General features: G+C 39.8%; 1 protein-coding gene across 3 annotated transcripts in view; it reads left to right on the top strand.

The window, feature by feature from the left end:
- The window catches only part of TULP4 (TUB like protein 4), a 244,597-nt gene that overhangs the window by 98,597 nt on the left and 125,390 nt on the right, over positions 1-20,610 (top strand). For all 3 annotated transcript variants that reach the window (XM_072141034.1, XM_072141033.1, XM_072141032.1), the window contains one exon: positions 3,346-5,291. In XM_072141034.1, coding sequence (XP_071997135.1) covers positions 5,040-5,291 — 252 coding nt within the window. In that variant the 5' untranslated portion in view covers positions 3,346-5,039. The remainder of the gene's footprint in view (positions 1-3,345; positions 5,292-20,610) is intronic.

The raw sequence follows: 20,610 nt of genomic DNA, 5'->3' as shown, positions 1-20,610 counted from the left end.
GTAGCAGGGGAGAGGCTGAGGGAGGGAGGGAAGGGCTATGAGTAATGAGGCATTAAAGATGCTGGCAACCAGGTAATGTTAAAGCACTGGAATTGTTCAGATGCAAGACTAAGGCATTTTGGAAATTTTCATCAGGAAGGTTATGCTTCCTTTAATGTAGATAAATGTAAAAATATGCACATGAGCCAGCCAGCCTCCGGTCTGCCGAAGACTCGAGGCTGTCATGGCAACTGATCGTCGCCCTCCCTGTGACATCCAAGATGCCAGCACCGACCGTGGGTGTTACAATATGCAGCAAACGCCCACCTTGTTTGGAGAGGGCTCAGCCCGTGAGCCCACTTCATACCCCCACAGCCGGCATGTGACCAATACTACGTCACATGCTGGTAAGGGGTTAAACAGATATGATATGATCCTGCATCAGTGTAGCAACAGCATTCCCACGGTATGTTTGGTTCATAATGCATCAAATCAAATGGTACATTTCCTTTAACTGCAGGAAAGGCTTAGCTTAGAGTTGGCAGAAAGTACATGCATCCTCTCCATGTGTAGCTGAACCAGAAAAAGGGGGATGGGGTAATGCTGTATATATTTATAACATACTGTAGTAAAAATGTATTCAGTTTTACTACTTCTTAAAGAAACTTAAATCTGGAAAATTACAAAACTTATTTTTCACATTTGTAGCGTTTATCTGCTTTGGTTTATAAAGAAAAAATGTATTTAATAAAACTTCCCTGTAAACACATTTTATGTAAAGCTTTTACAAGGATCATTTAACCCCTTTCCGACATTTGACGTAATAGTACTGCATCGCGGGAGGTGCGTTCCCGCAAAATGCAGTACTATAACGTCATGCTTCTGGCACCGGCTCCTGAACGGAGCCGGCGCCAGAAGCTGCAGGTGTCGGCTACATATTATAGCCGACACCTGCCTCTAACACCCGCGATCGGAGAAGGGGCATTTGAGAAGAATCCGACCCCCAGTGGTACCAGTGAAAAGAACAACTCAACACGTAAAAAATAAGACCTAAACTAGCTCTGTCAACCAAAAAATATTAAAGTTACGTCTCCAAAAAGATGGCAATGCAAAAACAAATGAGATTTCCTCTATATTAGTTTTTATCCAGTAAAATTGTAAAAATAAATGAAAAACTATATAAATGAGGTATCACCGTAATCGTAGTGACCTATAGAATGAAGATAATATAATATTTTTAGTGTACGGTGTACGACCCCCAAAAAATACGAAAAGAAAGTAAACCAAAATTGACAATTTTCTTTTCACCCATGCATTCAAGAGTTAATAAAATCTCATCAATAAGCTAATGACCCACTAAAATGAAGTATTTGTAAAGTGCATCTCATGTCGCAGAAAATAAGCCCTTATATGTCCAAATTGCCAAAAAAATAAAGATTGTGTAGCCAATAAAAAGTGACAATGCATAATCTGCTCTGAATGGCGCAGCTTCCCTTCGATGCCCTGGCGTGTGCCCATACAGCAGGTCACCACCACATATGGGGTATTGTTATACACGGGAGAGATTGGGTATCAAATTTTGTGGAGCGTTTTGGTATTTTATCCACTGAGAATTTGTACATTTTTTGAAAAACACATTAATTTAGCCAAAAAAATTTACTTTCAAAATTGCATCCGATTTTGTTTTAACCCCTGTAAAACAATTAAAGGGTTAACAAACTTCATAAAAGTTGTTTTACGTACGTTGAGGGGGGTATTACTTTTCTTTAGGCCTCTCAAAGTGATTTGAAACCTGAGCAGGTCCCTCAATAGCAGGATTTTCCGTTTTTTATGAAAATGTGAAAAATCACACCTAACATTCAAAGGCCCATAACATCCTACAAAAATAACAGTATGCATAAAAAACCATGACCACGGTTATGACTATGTATGGAAAAAGTAGAACATTTTGAAGTTCGAAAATCAAGAATTTTTCCAAATTTAAACCAAATATCTGATTTTCTCATAAATAAATGCAAAACATACCACCAAAATTGTTCAACTAACCTGAAGTACAATGTGTCACGAGAAAACAATTTTAAAATCACTTGGATATGTTAAAGCGTTCCGAAGTTATAACCACTTATAGTGATGCAGGGCAGATTTGAAAAAATGGGAAAAGTGAAGGTGAAAAGTGGCTTCAGCGTTAAGGGGTTAAAGAAGTGCATAACAGAATTGCAAAAATTGACATGGACATTAACCCTTTCCGAATTGTCCCTTTTTTTTTGCATTTTTATTTTTCCCCTCCCCAATAAAATCTAACTTTTTTTTAATTTTTCCATGTAAAGAGCTGTGTGACGGCTTGTTTTCAAAAGCACTTCAAATTGCACTTCATAGTGACAGTATTTAATATTCCATGCCGTCTACTGGGAAGCGAAAAAAATTCCAAATGCAGGAAATTGGTGAAAAAATGCATTTGCGCCATTTTCTTGCAACTTTAGGCGGTATTTTGATCGGACTTTTTAGACACGGCGATACCTAACACGTTTATTATTTTTACTGTTTATTTAGATTTGTATCCGTTCTTCGGAAAGGGGGCTGATTTAAATTGTTTTTTTTTTACTATTTAAAAATGTTTTACTATTTTTCAAACCCCCTAGGGTACTTTAACCTTAGGTTGTCCTACTATATATATGGAAGTATATGCAGATATACTAAATCAAATCGCACATTGTAATAAATGAGTTAAAATGTGACCACCTCGGGGCTAGTTATAGATTGCTGCCCCCCAATGACTTCACAGCTGTCAGTGATCAATTCCAATATGGCGGCGCCAATGCATCGCCAGGATGTAAATGCTTCCAGCATCTTTGCCATAGGCATTTACATTGTTAACACCCACAATCGGTGCCAGCATCGACCAAGGGTGGTAACCAGTGCAGCAAACGCCCACCTTGTACGGAGAGGGCTATTACAGCAAGCGTTGTTAAGGGAATAAGGTGCCAATGACACTTTGTCGTGAAGGAGTTAATCTTATAGGTTGGCCTGCGTCTTTTTTGAACTTTATATACTATTGGGGAAATTAATTGCAACTGTGTGAAATTGCGTTGCTCACGACAACTAGTCAGAAATCTGCTTTCATTCATTAAACTGCTGTGGGAAAGCAGAATTTAATTGGTTGCCATGAGAAACTAGACAGTTTTAATAAATCTCTCCCTATGACAACTGGTGTTTGGGTGTATTAAAGTTGAATAGAACCTGGGATGTTGCCTTATTATTATCACATTTGAGAATCTTAAATAACTACTCTGTCAAAGGATAACGTAAGGAAGTTGTTTGAATATCCTATAAATAAGTGTAACTTTTTTTATTTTATTTGTTTTGCAGGTGAACACAATATTGCACCTGGTCTATTTTGCCTCTTCAAAATTTTCTACAGTACCACAATGCCAAACTCAACTGCATCCCATTGTTGACATAGAGTTCAGCATGGCTTCCTGCACAAACTTCATCAAACCATTTACACCATCAGAAGAGTAGTCTGCTGTTTTGAAGGACTGAAACAAAACCGTTTAGGTTTCAATACTGAATTTCGGGAAAGAAAACTATTCAAAGATTTTAGGAAAAACATCATGCTCCAAAAGCAGCAGTAAATAAGAAAGGCCCCAAAACATTTCATTAAGAAAATGCCTATACTTGAAAGCATCACATGGCAGTGAATAACAATGCCTAATGTGTGCTGATGGTGTGGAAGAGAACGCATTAGAAATAAGCCACAGCAAATCCAGGCGTCATCAGACAAATAACTTCACTGGGCACTGTGTGAAGCGGATCGTGAAATTAATTTACTTTTTTCCCTTCATGTCATACTTGCGTCTTCTCACTTCTTCGGATGGCTTAAATACCATTTAAATCATAACGTGGTTGGTTGACAGGTTCTTGAAAGAAGAGAGACATGCCTGCTTCCCCCTGTTTCCACCTTATGAATGACCAGAGGTTTGATGTAGCAGTTTTGTGATGCCAGTAACTAGTTTAAATTCCTACGAGGTCAACAGAATTCTATTCCAATTCTATGTAAAGGATTCCCCCCATTTCTGCTAGGATAATTTTTTTTCTTCTAGATATTGGTAACCCATTGCACTTAGACAGAATAGTAAGGGAATCAGACATCAGTTAGATAATGAATGTGTCTGTATTTTTAGGAAAAGCAGGGACATTCTCAGCTAGCAATACCACTTGATCAGAGTGGATATGGGAGATTGTTTTCTTTCTATACACTGCTATCTTGTTGGCCCTGGGAGAATTTCAATGTTTTTGGATTGTCAATATTTCTGATCGGACAGTTTCAACCTTCTTATGCTGTTTGTTGCATAACCTAAATTAGGTTGGCATTAGCTGTACTGTAGAGACGTAACAGTTAAACATTGTTGTTTTGTTTATTTGCACAACTGAATATTGTTTAAAGCTGGTAAAAATAATAATTGGTCTGGAAAAAAAATTGCACAGTTTGTGTGCCTTTTCCTTCTGCTTTTTATGCAAATATGTGTTGGCTGCAAGAACCAGAAAGTTAATTGATGAAAAGTTAAAGCAGTTTTGCTGTACACTAAGAGGCATCTGGTGTCTGTACTTTAAGCCTTAAATACTTGAAACCTTTACAATCCTCTAATTTATGGAATCATGTCTGCGATGTTATTGGGCTATCCTATCCTAGAAACTGGAATCTCAGGCTACATAATATTTTGCTTAGTAACCTGCTGATGAGACTTATTGTGGGATAAACCGAAAAGCAAGGGCAAGAAACCATGATTGTCCAAAGGGAAATCAACCACACAACCTTCATGACAACAATCCAGACTGCTGGTTAATTTTGTAAGCCAAATTTCCATTGTTGTTTTGTACAAGAATAACTGTTACTATGCATTAAGAGTATATCCGTAGGCACTGGCCACTTAAGTGCTTTGGTCAGGTTTAACTCTTTGAAAACTATTTTAAATGCACCTGGCTTTTAGAACTTTAATTTACTTAATTTATTTTTGAACAAATCTCATCAAGACGGACTGAAAACCAAACTTGGCAAAAGCATGTATGCATCAGTGGAGCATGGGCCTGTTCTTTGCAGCGACTCCAACATTTTATGCCTTTCTTGGAAAGGAAGGGTGCCAAAAAGTGAAAAGGAGAAACCGGTATGTCGAAGACGATACTATGAGGAAGGATGGCTAGCTACAGGCAATGGAAGAGGAGTTGTGGGTGTTACATTCACCCTGAGCCATTGTAGACGAGACCGAAACACACCTCAGAGAACCAACTTCAACCTTCGAGGTCACAACAGCGAGGTAGGTGTTGTGAAATTTGTTTCACTTGGTTAACTAGACAGGAGTAGAATATTAATTTGCAGAACCAACAATACAAATTGACTAGCTATATTTTTTAATAAAGACACCAGAATAAATGATGGAACTAGTAGGGCATGTTTAGTCAACGGAATTGCATCTACTGTGCATTATTTTTGTGGAATTCCTTGCTGCCAGTGATTCAGAAAAGTAAAACTTATGCATTAAAAATAAGGGATAGGTCTATTTTAAAACCTAGATATTGCAACACCAACTGCAGGTAACCAGATACTGATTTGCCTGGTTAGTGGGACTAATCCTTATGCAGCGCCACCCTATGAAAAATACAGATTTGTTTGGGATGTAGATTTTCTGTGAAATGAAAAAATATTGAGGGAGATTTATCATATCATAGGCCATGTGCCGCCGGATATATCAAGAGGCGTAGTCGTTGTTATCGTGAATTTTTGCACTGTGAAAGAATTTGTGATTATTTCACTAGCGTAGTAGCTGTGATAAAGCTCCTCTATTGTGCTCACTTAATATTTGTATCTTTTGTTTTCATAATGTGCTTTTTTTAATTCGAAAATTGATATTCTACAACAATGTGTTTTTAATGTGTTTTATTTTGCTTAGTTATTCAGATTTACATTTTGCTTTCCTTTTTTCTTGTTTTTTTCTTAATTTTTTTGAATGTCAATAGTTTTTTTTAATGTTTAATTTTTTATAAATATACAAAATACATCAAAAGCTATATATTTATATATAGCTATATATATTTTTCACTGGAAGTGGGCAACCCCTTTAAAAGCCTGTTCTCTTCTACAATACTGGTAAATGAATAACCCTTTCTTAAGTGCTGTTCAGCAGGGCACTTCGTGGTTTAATTTGTTGTATTTGTAATAGCAAAATACTGCACATGAACTGCTCTTACAGACGATGAGATCCAGGTTAAATATTGAATTAGAAATCTGCTCCTCAGATCTTCTGGGGGTCTCCTTTTTGGCACATTTTGGAGTGTGTGGGTATTTGTAAAAATGCTTTGTTTAGCAAGAACGCTATGATTTAGTTTGTAACCGTGTTCTTCATTACAACTGCATTAAGATACTACGTGTTACATTTCTGTAATGATGAACCTTTTAGTATATTTTGTGTCTTTTATGATGAAAGGTAGTGCATACTGTGCTTGTCTGAACATTATTGCTGATGTTTGCTTTTTCATCCCTTTGATCAAGACTCCACTTGTTTTGTCATGGAATGAATGAATATGTGCTGCACCTAGGTGCTTTCAGTGAATTCTTGCATACACACTGTACTTGGAAGTGGGAGGGAGAAGCAAGGTTTGCAGGAAAAAACAAAATCCACAGCTATTTATGGCTTCTACTCCTGAGGGCATTGAATGACTGTGAAGAGGGATGCCTGAGGTTTGAAACCTGCTTGATTTTGAAGGATGAAATACATAATATAGAGAAGAGCAGTTCAGTAATTCATTCCCATTCCAGCAAATACGCATTTCATGGAGAACAGATCTACATATATACATTTACTTTCACTGCAGGCTCTGGTGCTATGCTCTGTCAGTATTGTCTTCAGATGTATACAGTTTAGGTGCCATATGCAATTCCTACATATAAATTAGATGGTATGTACGGTTGTTAGGATTGCATAATGTGGATTATTGAAGGATGTTGTTTATTATTAGTCTTTACATTCTAAAGAAGGGACCAAGTGACCTTAACCGGTTCAGGGCCAGGCATTTTTCAATGTTTACATGTTTTCTTTTATTGGCTCTAACTTTTTCATTTCTTGGGCCAGCAATGAAATTTGCAGTGAGAATAGCTGGATTCTTCCATTTTAATTTTTGTAATCTGCATTTTTCCTTTAAGCTTTAAAGCTGATACTATAGTAAAAGAAATATGGTTTTTACATCTCAGCAGTTTTTTCTAAATATAACTCAACTAAAACAGACACTTTAATTCTAATTCTGGTACTTTATGCCACAAAATTTGATCTATGCCATGTCTGTTTTAGGATCACTGGTAGTCGTTAGTGTTTTTAGGGTTTACTACTGCCACTATGGTAGCTCTACTGCACCAATTACAGGTAAAAACTAGACCGACCTAGCAGCAACCTCTTGGCACTGGTATCCTGGCTTGTTAAATTGTATGATCACCAGTGACAATACAAGCAGTCGACATGTCACTGTCTCTATTCTCTGCTCGGCACTTGATCGAGAGACATGTATTAGAGGTATAGCTGCCTCCTAATGCATAAACTGTATGTATATGTGTGTATATATAATATTTATTATTATATATATATATATTTGCTTGTACAGTGGGTGAGTCCAGTTAAACCAGACTGGTAGTTGTAGAAATTTTTTTTGGGGAAGATATATTTTTTTTAATTACAACACTTATAACGATACCTACAGATTACGTCATATGATATCATAGTTTATATGGTTGAAAAAAGACACTTGTCCATCAAGTTCAACCAATAAAGGGAAGGGATTTCATGAGGAAGTGATTTAGGGGAAACAATACTATATAACACAACTATCAATGTTATTTTGGTGTAAAAAGGCATCTAGACCCTTCTTGAAGCTCTCTGCTGTCTCTGCTGTGACCAGCGCCTGAGGCAGGCTATTCCACAGATTGACAGTTCTCATAGTAAAAAAGCCCTGTCGCCTCTGGTGATTAAACCTTTGATTTGATTTAATCTGAAACAACTTGCCACCATATTTTTTTTATGGACCATTCATATATTTAAATAAATGAATCATGTCCCCTCATAGTAGTCTCTTTTTCCATACTAAATAAATCTAGTTATTTTAATCTTTCCTCATAACGAAGACCCTCCATGCCCATTTTAACTTTTATGGCTCTACGTTGAACCCTCTCCAGCTCCAGGGCATCTTTTTTTATGGACCGGTGCCCAAAACTGGACAGAATATTCCAGGTGAGGCCGAACCAATGCCTTGTACAGTGGTAGTATCACTTTTGATACATGACAAGATCCTACTGGTTTTAGAGGCAGCTGATTGACATTGCATGCTGTTATTCACTTTATGATCTACTGGTACCCCCAGGTCCTCCTCAATAAGGGACTCTCCTAGATATACTCCACCAAGGACATATTTTGCCTTTGGACTGTTAGCCTCCAGCTGCATAACCTTACATTTATCCACATTGAACCTCATTTGCCAAGTGGATGACCAAACATTCAGTTTGTCCAAGAACATCCTCCATAGACTGTATTACTCTACACGCTTGGTGTCATCTGCAAAAATAGACACGGCGCTATTAATTCCTACCTCTATATCATTAATAAATATATTAGATAGTAGTGGGTCAAGCACAGAACCCTGGGGTGCACCACTCATAACTGGTGACCATTCCGAGTAGGAATTATTAACCACAACTTTCTGGATAAAATCCTTCAGCCAGTTTCCTATCCAACTGCAAATGATTTCTGCCAAACCAATAGACCTTATTTTACCCATCAGACATATACACTCACCGGCCACTTTATTAGGTACACCATGCTAGTAACGGTTGGACCCCCTTTTGCCTTCAGAACTGCCTCAATTCTTCGTGGCATAGATTCAACAAGGTGCTGGAAGCATTCCTCAGAGATTTTGGTCCATATTGACATGATGATCACACAGTTGCCGCAGATTTGCCGGCTGCACATCCATGATGCGAATCTCCCGTTCCACCACATCCCAAAGATGCTCTATTGGATTGAGATCTGGTGACTGTGGAGGCCATTTGAGTACAGTGAACTCATTGTCATGTTCAAGAAACCAGTCTGAGATGATTCCAGCTTTATGACATGGCGCATTATCCTGCTGAAAGTAGCCATCAGATGTTGGGTACATTGTGGTCATAAAGGGATGGACATGGTCAGCAACAATACTCAGGTAGGCTGTGGCATTGCAACGATGCTCAATTGGTACCAAGGGGCCCATAAAGTGCCAAGAAAATATTCCCCACACCATGACACCACCACCACCAGCCTGAACCATTGATACAAGGCAGGATGGATCCATGCTTTCATGTTGTTGACACCAAATTCTGACCCTACCATCGCAGCAGAAATCGAGACTCATCAGACCAGGCAACGTTTTTCCAATCTTCTACTGTCCAATTTCGATGAGCTTGTGCAAATTGTAGCCTCAGTTTCCTGTTCTTAGCTGAAAGGAGTGGCACCCAGTGTGGTCTTCTGCTGCTGTAGCCCATCTGCCTCAAAGTTCGACGTACTGCGTGTTCAGAGATGCTCTTCTGCAAACCTTGGTTGTAACGGGTGGCGATTTGAGTCACTGTTGCCTTTCTATCAGCTCGAACCAGTCTGCCCATTCTCCTCTGACATCAACAAGGCATTTCCGCCCACAGAACTGCCGCTCACTGGATGTTTTTTCTTTTTCGGACCATTCTCTGTAAACCCTAGAGATGGTTGTGCGTGAAAATCCCAGTAGATCAGCAGTTTCTGAAATACTCAGACCAGCCCTTCTGGCACCAACAACCATGCCACGTTCAAAGGCGCTCAAATCACCTTTCTTCCCCATACTGATGCTCGGTTTGAACTGCAGGAGATTGTCTTGACCATGTCTGCATGCCTAAATGCACTGAGTTGCCGCCATGTGATTGGCTGATTAGAAATTAAGTGTTAACGAGCAGTTGGGCAGGTGTACCTAATAAAGTGGCCGGTGAGTGTATGAGGGACAGTGTCAAATACCTTTGCAAAGTCCAAGAACACAATATCCACAGCAGCTCCTCCGTCTAGGCATCTGCTTACCTCTTCATTGAAGCAGATTAGGTTAGTTTGACAACTTCTATTATTAGTAAAGCCATGCTGGCTGTCACTTATTATACTATTTGATGTCACATAGTCCAGTATATAGTCTTTTACTAACCCTTCCAATATTTTCCCCACAATGGAAGTTAAGCTTACAGGCCTGTAATTGCCTGGAGAAGTTCTAAAGAACTTTTTATATATTGGCACCACATTTGCCTTGCGCCAGTCACTTGGCACCACACCAGACATAACGGAATCCCAGAAGATTTTAGATTCAAAGTTTTCGATATTCCCACCCGTTTCTGCTTTTTACAGGCAAATAATTTATGTTATGATCGCTGTGTCCAAGGGGTTCCCGGACACTGACATTTGGACAATCTCTGCATTGTCACAAGGTCCAACAATGCATCACCTCTTGTGGGATCTTCTACAAGCTGCACCATAAAATTAACACCAAAAGAAGAGAGACATTAATTAGAAAAATATGTCTCATTTATTAACAATCCACACAGATAATTATACATTTAAGTCTTATATGTATATATATAATTATACACACTTAGTCATGACTAAGAGTGCCTCGTGCACTTGAAACGCATAGGTTGCCTTCCTCTTACATGGTCTAGGGCAGAGGTCCCCAACCGCCGGTCCGCGGACCAGGACCGGGCCGTTGCAGTTTATCAGCCGGTCCGCGCAGGGGGCCGCGGCTCCGCTTTCCCCGTTGAGTTGTCGGCTCAGGCTCCAGGCCGAGGCCTCGTCCACAGAGAGCAGCCCCAAGCTGACGCCATTGTTGTTGTTATTGTTCACGGGGGCCCACGACACCACGGCCAGGCCTCCGCCGCCTCTGAAGGCCAAGGTCCTGTGATTCATCTCCGCCATGTCCGCACCTCACACAACACACGGGGCCCCGGGAGCGCCCGTGGGGGAACTGCTGCCTCCCCCCGGTACAAGACATGACGTGCCCGTTGTGCGATGCTGCTACTGCCGCGAGCTCTCCGCTCCCGGCTCTCCACTCCCGTCTCAACCTGTCTCCGCTAACACCCCCCCCCCTCCAGGCTCTCGGCTCCCTGCCCCTGCTCAAGCTCCACGCTCCCCTACCGCTCCCTCCGCTCTCGGCTCTCCGCTCCCTCTGCCCCCCCGCTCTCGGTTCTCGACCTAACCGCTTCCGGCTCTCCGCTCCCGGCTCTTCTTCCACTCCCGTCTCAACCCGGCTCCGCTAACGTCCCCCCACAGCGATACGCTGTGTGCATTTTACACAACATGGCGATACGCTGTGTGCATTTTACACAACATGGCGATACGCTGTGTGCATTTTATACTACATGGCGATACGCTGTGTGCATTTTATACTACATGGCGATACGCTGTGTGCATTTTATACTACATGGCGATACGCTGTATGCATTTTATACTACATGGCGATACGCTGTATGCATTTTGCATTGCTTTATTTTTACACCAAACTGATATGATGGATCTGGTCCGGACACTCCCTGATATCTTATATTATAAGCTCCACCCCTCCTCAACCCCACCCCATATGACCAAAGCCCCCCCCCCCCACCGGGCCATGGAAAACTGGTCTAGCTTAAAGCCGGTCCCTGGTGCAAAAAAGGTTGGGGACCTCTGGTCTAGGGGACATGCCGTGTACATTTTAAAGATGTCAATGTAATAAAGTCCGGACGGACAAGAGACAATTTTACCCCATCACTGGTGCAGAGCTCTGTTTTTTTTCTTCAAAAGTCCTCCCTGAGAACTCCCAGAAGCGATAGATTTGGAGTTCAAGGCGGTCACTAGGTCCGCTGCATCTTCTGAGAGGGGGAAACACAGTGAGTTACAAATGACCAGAGTGGGGCTAGCAGGAAAATCCCCTCCCAATCAATTGTTTAAAGGGCTATTGTTGTCTGGGCATTCAGATTCAGTTTAATTAATCTGCCAGGACTCACCTGGCGTTCAGCGTCTCAGTGGAAGCCATGGAAAACTAAGTGTGGACTCTCTATCTGGACTACGGCATGCTATAACCGAAGAGGGGTGAAGTACCTATACCAAATGTACCGTTGTTAATGTTTCTTAAACTATAAAGTATTTTTGAAAAATGTTATGGTGGTCCAAGTCTAACTCATGTATGGTAATTAATCTGCCATACATAAACATTTCTTCAATTTGATGTTATTAAAAAAAATGTTCCTGTGTGAAGATAATTTCTCATAAATTTAGTCCCTTAAAAACAAGACTGAGTCCCTGTACATGGCCACCACTGCTGGAGTGATTGCACAAAGAAACAAAAGGTTTTTCTATATGAAATGCCCTGGAGTTACTGCATAACCCACAGCCGTCCTGTGGTAATGATTGCTGAATCCAGGTGGTCATGCAGGACTCAATAGTGCATGTCTGGCCACCGCTGCCAAAATGTGAGGGGGTCGTATCCGAAGAAGCTATCTCGTTTCTAAGGGACAACATGGCTACATTTATGAGAAATTATCTTCACACAGGAACATTTTTTTTATAACATCCAATTGTAGAAATGTTTACATATGGCAAATGCATTAGATTAAATGTGAATGCCCAGAGGGGAATACCCCTTTAACCAGCGTCGGACCATAGCAGAATCCTCAGACATCTGAGATTTTGCTAGTTTAGCGTATACATTGACAAATATTGGTAGATGGAGGCATAGTGTTGCCTCTGTCTGGCCACTATACCTCCCTACGTCAAATGGATGCAGTGTATTGCATCTTTCCCCACAGCCCCGCCAAGCACATATGGCAGAAGGGAGGAAGCCTCCTGCTTTCAGGGGGGAGAGGTTCCCTGGAAGAAGTATCCCACTGCATTGGCATACAGTGGTATACGCCTTTGCCTTACGTTGTAAGGACACGTTGAAACACCTCCTGGCAAATAATGAGGTGTGAACCCAGCCTATTTGAGGTTGAATTTAAAGAAATTTAAAATTATGCACTTGGACCATGGAAACAAAAAGTACAATTATATTCTATGCAGTCAATAACTTGGTAAAACTCCAGCTGAAAAAAGACTAGGGCTGGTATTGGGGGATGATGAACTTAATTTTAGCGTCCAGAGTCAGGCAGCTGCTAATGAGGCAAATAAAATGGTGGGATGTATCAAGAGAGGAATAGATTCTCATGATAAGGATGGAGTTTTGCATTTATACAAATCATTGGTCAGACCACACATGGAAACAGTTTTGGGCACAAGTATATAAAAATGACATAGTAATCCCTGTGCAAGGATGACATGCAAATGGAGTGATGTAGAAGCCTTTGGTTTAACCTTTCCTCAAGAGTCCAGCACAAGCTTTGCTGCCTTTTAGCTCTTCTTTCTTCCTTAGGAAGCAGATTGGATGCAGAGATAAGGGCCCACTGTTTAGCAAATTGCAATGGATTTTATGGTATGTGTGGTGACCTGACGGGGTCCTTGTGTAACGTGGCCCACTCTAATTACGCACATAGGTTGTTTAGTCCAAAACTACATAGACATCAACAGGTACCCCTTTCTTGAAGGGGAAATGGACACAAACAAAGTTGAAAATGTTGATAAAAAATTGAATCTTTATTAGTACTAAAGTATATATATATATACATACAAAAAACATTGAAGTGCCAAAATAATTGGCGCTAGTGTGTGTACAAACAATGTAACATACAATATAAAACACAGTGGTTTGGCACAGATAAAAAGCGGATAAACCTGAGCAGAGGAGAAAAATTATGGTATGCTGAGACCAGTAAATGTGGAGCTGGACAAAGAAGTGTATTAGGTGTGTGGTGTCTCCATAGAGTACATATCTAGGAGAGATGCGCAAAGACTCCTGTGAAAGGAGAATATTGGTGTTGAAGCTGTCTATGAGTGTGTACCATCTCTTACCAGTAGCAGCGGAGCTTTGCATTATCCCTTACTGGTAAGAGCTGGTACACAAACTTTGTTTGTGTCCATTTCCCCTTCAAGAAAGGGGTACCTGTTGATTTCTTCCTTAGGACCCTAATGTCCAAGCTTCTCACGATTGCTAGACTCTTGATAACACGCCACTGGAAAGACCCTAAACCCCCTTCTATTGCATATTATTAAGCAAGCAAATACGGTGTATAGCTTAGAGAGTATTTTATCATACAGATGGCTCAAAGCTCAGTAAATCTTTCAAATTTGGGCACCATCGTCCACCCTCCCTCTTTGCACAAAGGTACATAATGGTCAGGTACCATCTCTTCTTGGCTCATTCCTTGTAGGTCCCATGGATCAACTACCCTAGGCTTAGAGATGTGTTCGAGAGAACATTAAAAAATTAAAGAAGCTCCGTTATATTTTGGGGTATATTGGATAATTGCTAAAACCATTCAAGAACGGAAAGAACAAAGCACTGGATTCTTCTCTAGTGGCCTTCTATGATTCTTAGTCTAAATTCCATTCAACTTCTGTAAAGGAGCTGAAACATGCAGTTTAAGTATGCAGATTTATCCAAAATCTAATAGTGAGTAATGGTCACAATTTTATAATACTGTTGTCGGTTTTCAAGTTACTTCATTGACCATTCTGGGTTTTTCTTACTTTAACTGTAGGGTCCCAAAAATGCTGTTTATATGTGTAAGAATAAGTTGATGGTAAAATACAGATTTTCAAAAATACTTAGCACTCAGGAACATTATGTAAATCATTAGCTTGTTTGTTATGCCTATGGGCACTACTGTCAGCTACTAAATTTGCTAAAACCTCTTGGGACAGTGTGAACATATATACTTGCCCTGCTCTACTTTTTGGTTCCAATGTTGTTAGCACTGTAGTTCCCTGACATGTGTGGCAGGGCAGGAAATGTTGGTGGTCATATGGCCTCAGCAGCCCCTCAGTGATGTCTTGTTTTCACATCACCAGAGCTGAGGTCACTGGCTGCAGCCATTCCTTGACTGCCATCGTTTCCAGCTGTGACAGTAATGTTGACAGACCAATGGGAGCCACAATACTGGAACCGTAAAATGTAGTGGGTGGTTCCTTTTGATTCTCTTGATTTTTTTTTTTTGTTTGTTAGTTTGCAGCTCTGCTGAATCCTCACCCTATCAACTTGTTAAAGTAGTCTAGATTTTGAAAAAAAATTAGTTTGATAATATATCTGGAAAAGTTTTCTCTGTATTCTTCAAAAACCAGATACTTTTATACAGATTAAATGATTTAACTAGTGAGCCAGTTAACCCCTTCCTGCCGAGGCCCTTTTTAGTTTTTGCGTTTTCATTTTTCACTTCCCACCTTCAAAGATCTCTAACTTTTTTTTAATTTTTACATGTGCAGAGCTGTGTGATGGCTTGTTTTATGCGTAACAAATTGCACTTCATAGTGATGGTATTTTATATTCCATGTCGTGTACTGGGAAGATTTCAAATGCTGTGAAATTGTTGAAAAAAACACATTTGCGCAGTTTTCTTTTGGGGTTGGATTTTACGGATACTGTACAAAGCGGTGGGTGGTGTAATTTTATATGGGTTAAATCAAGATGGCCTCGAGTCTTCGGAAGACCCAACGCTGTCAAGGTGATCGATCACCTGCTCCAGATGACATCAGTAGGAGGGACTATCTTTGTCAAGATGTACCACCATTCTTTTGAAACCGGCGGCGGTGATGGTTGGGTTAACACCCGTGAGTGTTACTGGTAAGTGTTTGCTGCAATATGTAGCAAACTCTTACATGCTATGGAGAGGGCTCTGCTCATGATCTGTGGTGAGACCCCCACAGATCACAAAATCGAGGGGTCTGATGGGGTCCCACATACCTCAGACGGATCCCTTGTCGCTCCATGAGCGCGGCGCTCGGCAATTTTCGTTGGCTCCATTGAGATGTATGGAGCAGAATGGTCATGCGTCATTATTATCAAGGAGCAACAAGGGATCCGACTGAGGTATGCGGTACCCCATCGGACCCCTTGCTTTCATGATCTGTGGGGGTCTCATCACTGAGACCGGCACCTATCAGCAAGTTGGGCCCTATTCTGTGGATTGGGCCTAACTTGAATTTGTGGGGAAACCCTTTTGCCATGCATGCTCCATTAGGGATTCTGGTAAAGGATGTCAGCTTTAGGAAAACTTACAGCTCATATTTCACTAGTCCAGTGGGCTTAAATGCTCTCCAATGAACCTCAAATGGTCATCCAGAAGATCCAAGATTCTTCTGTAAAAGTCAATGATACAAACAGGCTTTTAATTCATGTATTTCATTCTATAAGGGATATCCTTTGACATGTAAAAGTTAGTTTATATTATTTACTTAAAAATTTATGGAACATATTTTTCATCTTTGCACATATATTTCTAAATCACGCACAAATAAACTGCCATGTTTTCTACTGATGGGTCCCTGCAGCAAAAATAAATGAAACTGCAATCAGAACTAGCATGAGACGCAATAAAGCTCTGTACTTTGCTCTTGTTTATAGCCCAGCTGAAGTGGCAGGGAGACCCTGTTTTACTATTTGGTTTCTTCAAGTGCAGCAGAGCAAAGTACAGAGAGATCACACTTCAGGCAGGAACAGTGATAGAAACTACACAGCCTAGACTACATTTGAAAACATGCCCAGTCTGAGCCCTTACTTTCAAGAGTATCCCAACAATAAGCATAATTCCTAATCAAATGGGTCATTCAAATAAAAGTTAATATGTAATTAGTTATTATTTACATTTTTGCTCTCCTTTTAGCAGAAAAATGTTGTGCACATCCAAAGTAATGAATAATTAAAATGCTACTGGATCTTTAATCAGTCCATTGATTTTGTTCCTGTAAAGGAGTCACAGGACAGAAGATGCTGCTTGTCATATGTGATCATCACTATGTTTGGCTGTAGTCGGTTGGTTGCAGGGCATCCCCTATGACCAGTGTTGTGGTGGCATGTCATCTCAGTGTGGTCATTTTCAGTTACACAAATACCATTACTATGGTAACAGAGCTGGACAGTGTGTTAGATCATCACTGGAAGCAGAGCACGAGAGTGTGCAGCTATTACTGAGAACTGAGGGATCATGGGATTTGAAGTATGCTCTGGCAACCATTTTGGAGATGACTCTGCCTACTTTAGAAAGCCCATAAAATTGTGAATCATATAAGCAAACTATTTAAGCTCTTTTTGAGTTTCAACATGGAGTTTTGTTTTATTCATTTATTTATAGAATGATGTATTATTTGCATCAGATGTTCGTATTCCCGGAATACCCCTTAAAAGCTTCTTGAATCACCTGAATTTGGCTGTCTACCAACTACCAAATTTTCATATGCATGTAAATAACAAGGATTTATCTGACAGGTTATTTTTGAGAATCTACCGTATAATATATTCCACCTCTTTCCTTAGTGTTTTTAGAAACCTTCCTTCACTTTATGAACGAGGAAACCTGAGGACACCAATACAGTAAATAGAAAGTGGAGAAACACTTTTTGTATAATCATATCTCCGTCCAGGGTTCCTTGAACAGGACGAATCAGTGGGCTCAGAGTAAAAGTGCCAATGGTAATCCTTTTCTGACAACGCCTTCTTGCTCCTCCAGGAGTCCCAGGCACCCCTGGTTATAAGTTGTTTTAAAACATAATTGAGCATGCCCTGTCCTGTATTCTGGGACTGCAGCAGGAGGCCTTCAGTCCTGTTTGGTGAACTATCTGCTAGAGTACAACCTGGGTGCCCATAGGGAGGGCTCCGAGTGCCACATCTAGCACCCGTGCCACAGGTTCGCTACCACTGCAATAGACCAATACAGTGTCGGCGAGGAGGGTCTGATTACAAAATAGATCTGATTACAAAATACAAAATTTATCAACTTATCTAGCGGTATACTTGTCTGATATGTGTGGTATTACACTTACAACGTACTTGTATAATAAAAAAAAATTTCTTATAGTAAACAAATCTATTTAGTAAACTATTTGGCTTTTTATTTGGTACTTCAGTTCATTTTCTCTGTTTTGTTTTTCTAATCCTATTTATTCCAGATAGGCCCTGGTGTATGTTCACTGAGTAACCATGGTGATAGTACACTATGGACATGTTAAAGAAGCCGTGTTACTATGGTGCTAGCCAGTGTTTATCATCCTGTACAGCAGCTTTACTGATCCCACTGACTGCTGCTGCTGCTGAATGGAGGAGATTTTGCCAGTTACCTGGCAGTGCTTTTTTTTTTTTACTTTCTTATTTGGTTTACAGGTTTTTTTTGTTTTTTTTTTTTGCTGCATGATATGAGGGTTTGGTGTGCTAGTGTCCTTATCCTGCTACTTTACAATATTCTTCAGTGTTTTTATGTAATATACACTCACCGGCCACTTTATTAGGTACACCTGTCCAACTGCTCGTTAACACTTAATTTCTAATCAGCCAATCACATGGCGGCAACTCAGTGCATTTAGGCATGTAGACATGGTCAAGACAATCTCCTGCAGTTCAAACCAAGCATCAGTATGGGGAAGAAAGGTGATTTGAGTGCCTTTGAATGTGGCATTGTTGTTGGTGCCAGAAGGGCTGGTCTGAGTATTTCAGAAACTGCTGATCTACTGGGATTTTCACGCACAACCATCGCTAGGGTTTACAGAGAATGGTTCGAAAAAGAAAAAACATCCAGTGAGTGGCAGTTCTGTGGGGGAGAAGAGGAGGGAGAAGAGGACAGGGCCTTACCTGCAATGAACAATAGGGCCTTACCTGCAATGAACAATAGGTATCCAGCAAATAGCCAAATGCTTGATGAAAAACTTGATGATTTAAAAACAACTTTCTTTGATTCCGGTAAAAAAACAAATTACTATTTCCAGCCATGACAGTAGTGTTGACAGACCAATGCGGACACAATACCGTAACCAGAAAAACGGGGCTGCACGGTGGCACGATTTTTAAAAAAAACTTGATAAATATCATCAATATATATATATAATATATCTGGAAAAGTTTTCTTTGCATTCTTCGAAAACCAGATACTTTTATACAGATTAAATGATTTAACTAGTGAGCCAGTTAACCACCTTCCTGCCGAAGCCCTTTTTAGTTTTATGGTTTTCATTTTTCACTTCCCACCTTCAAAAATCTAACTTTTTTTTTTATTTTTACATGTGTAGAGCTGTGTGATGGCTTGTTTTAGGCGTAACAAATGGCACTTCATAGTGATGGTATTTAATATTAAATGCCATTTTCTTGTGGGGTTGGATTTTACGGATACTGTACAGAGCTGTGGGTGGTGTAATTTTTTGCAGCTTTTGATGACGTTTTCAATGCTATCATTTTTAGGACAGTACGACCTTTTGATCACTTTTTATAGAATTTTTTTATATTTTTCAAAATGGGCTCTATTTTCCGTTACGGGTTTAGATGCATTGAAAAACTGTTATTATATTTTGATAAATCGGAATTTTCGGATGCGGAGATAACTGTGTTAATGATTTTTACTGTTTATATTTTTATCAGTTCTAGGGAAAGGGGGGGGGGGGTGATTTGAATTTTTAGTTTTCTTAACCCTGTAAGGACACAGCCATTTTACAACTTAAGGCTCAGTGCCATTTTTTTAGATTCTGACTTGCGTCGCTTTATATGGTTATAACTTTTGAACACTGTTACTTATCAAAGCGATTCTGAGATTGTTGTTTTTTTTCCCCCCTCACATGTTATACTTCATTTTAGTGGTAAATGTTGCCTTTTGCATTTATTTACAAAAAAAAAAGGAAAAAATTATGATGTTTTTTTAAAAATATGCCATTTTTGAAATTCTAAATCATTGCGTTTTCAGGCAGATAGATTTACCACCTAAATAAGTTGCTGAATAACATTTCCCATATGTCTACTTTACATTTTCATAATTTTTGAAATGTCTGGATAATTTATTTTGATGTCACGCGGCAATTTACTGTATTTTCAGAATTTACTATTTTGGGGATAAATACTGTTTTGAATGAAATTTTAAATATTTAGCATCAAAAAACCACTATGTATCAACCCATTTTCAAAACTGCACCCTTCAAACTATCAGAAACAGTTTTCCGTAAGATTGATATCCCCTTGATATCTTTATAGCAATTGGATCAAAATGGAGGTGAAATTTAGAATGGTCAAATTTTGTCGATTTTATATGCTTATTTAATTCTTAATCCGAACAAGACAGGAAAAGGTTGCCTAGTGGGCTAACTCACTTTTCAAGTCAAGTCAAAATATATCCAAAAATCGGTGAGAAATCCAGTAGAATGTACTAGTACCATAAGAAAAACGTAACTTTTATTAATTAATAATTAATAATAATTAATAGGTTCACAGTGAACCACAATAATATGCACATCAACCATCTGGTCAGCAAAAACACATCAGAACGGGAGCTCGTTCAGACCTCCAATAAGTCTCATCTGACACGGTCCCCATTAATACCTCACCATGTCTTAGTGCATGCCTGTATAGCATATGACACGGTGCATCATCTCAAAACCACGGACCAACATTAATCCGGACAGTAAGGAATAATAGGATAGATCTCACCAGTTTTCAATGCGTCGTCTCTTGGTCGAGCGGTACTAG

Source organism: Engystomops pustulosus, chromosome 3, assembly GCF_040894005.1.
Source record: "Engystomops pustulosus chromosome 3, aEngPut4.maternal, whole genome shotgun sequence".
In the NCBI taxonomy this organism is placed as follows: Eukaryota; Metazoa; Chordata; class Amphibia; order Anura; family Leptodactylidae; genus Engystomops; species Engystomops pustulosus.
This window is presented reverse-complemented; position numbering and strand designations above follow the sequence as displayed.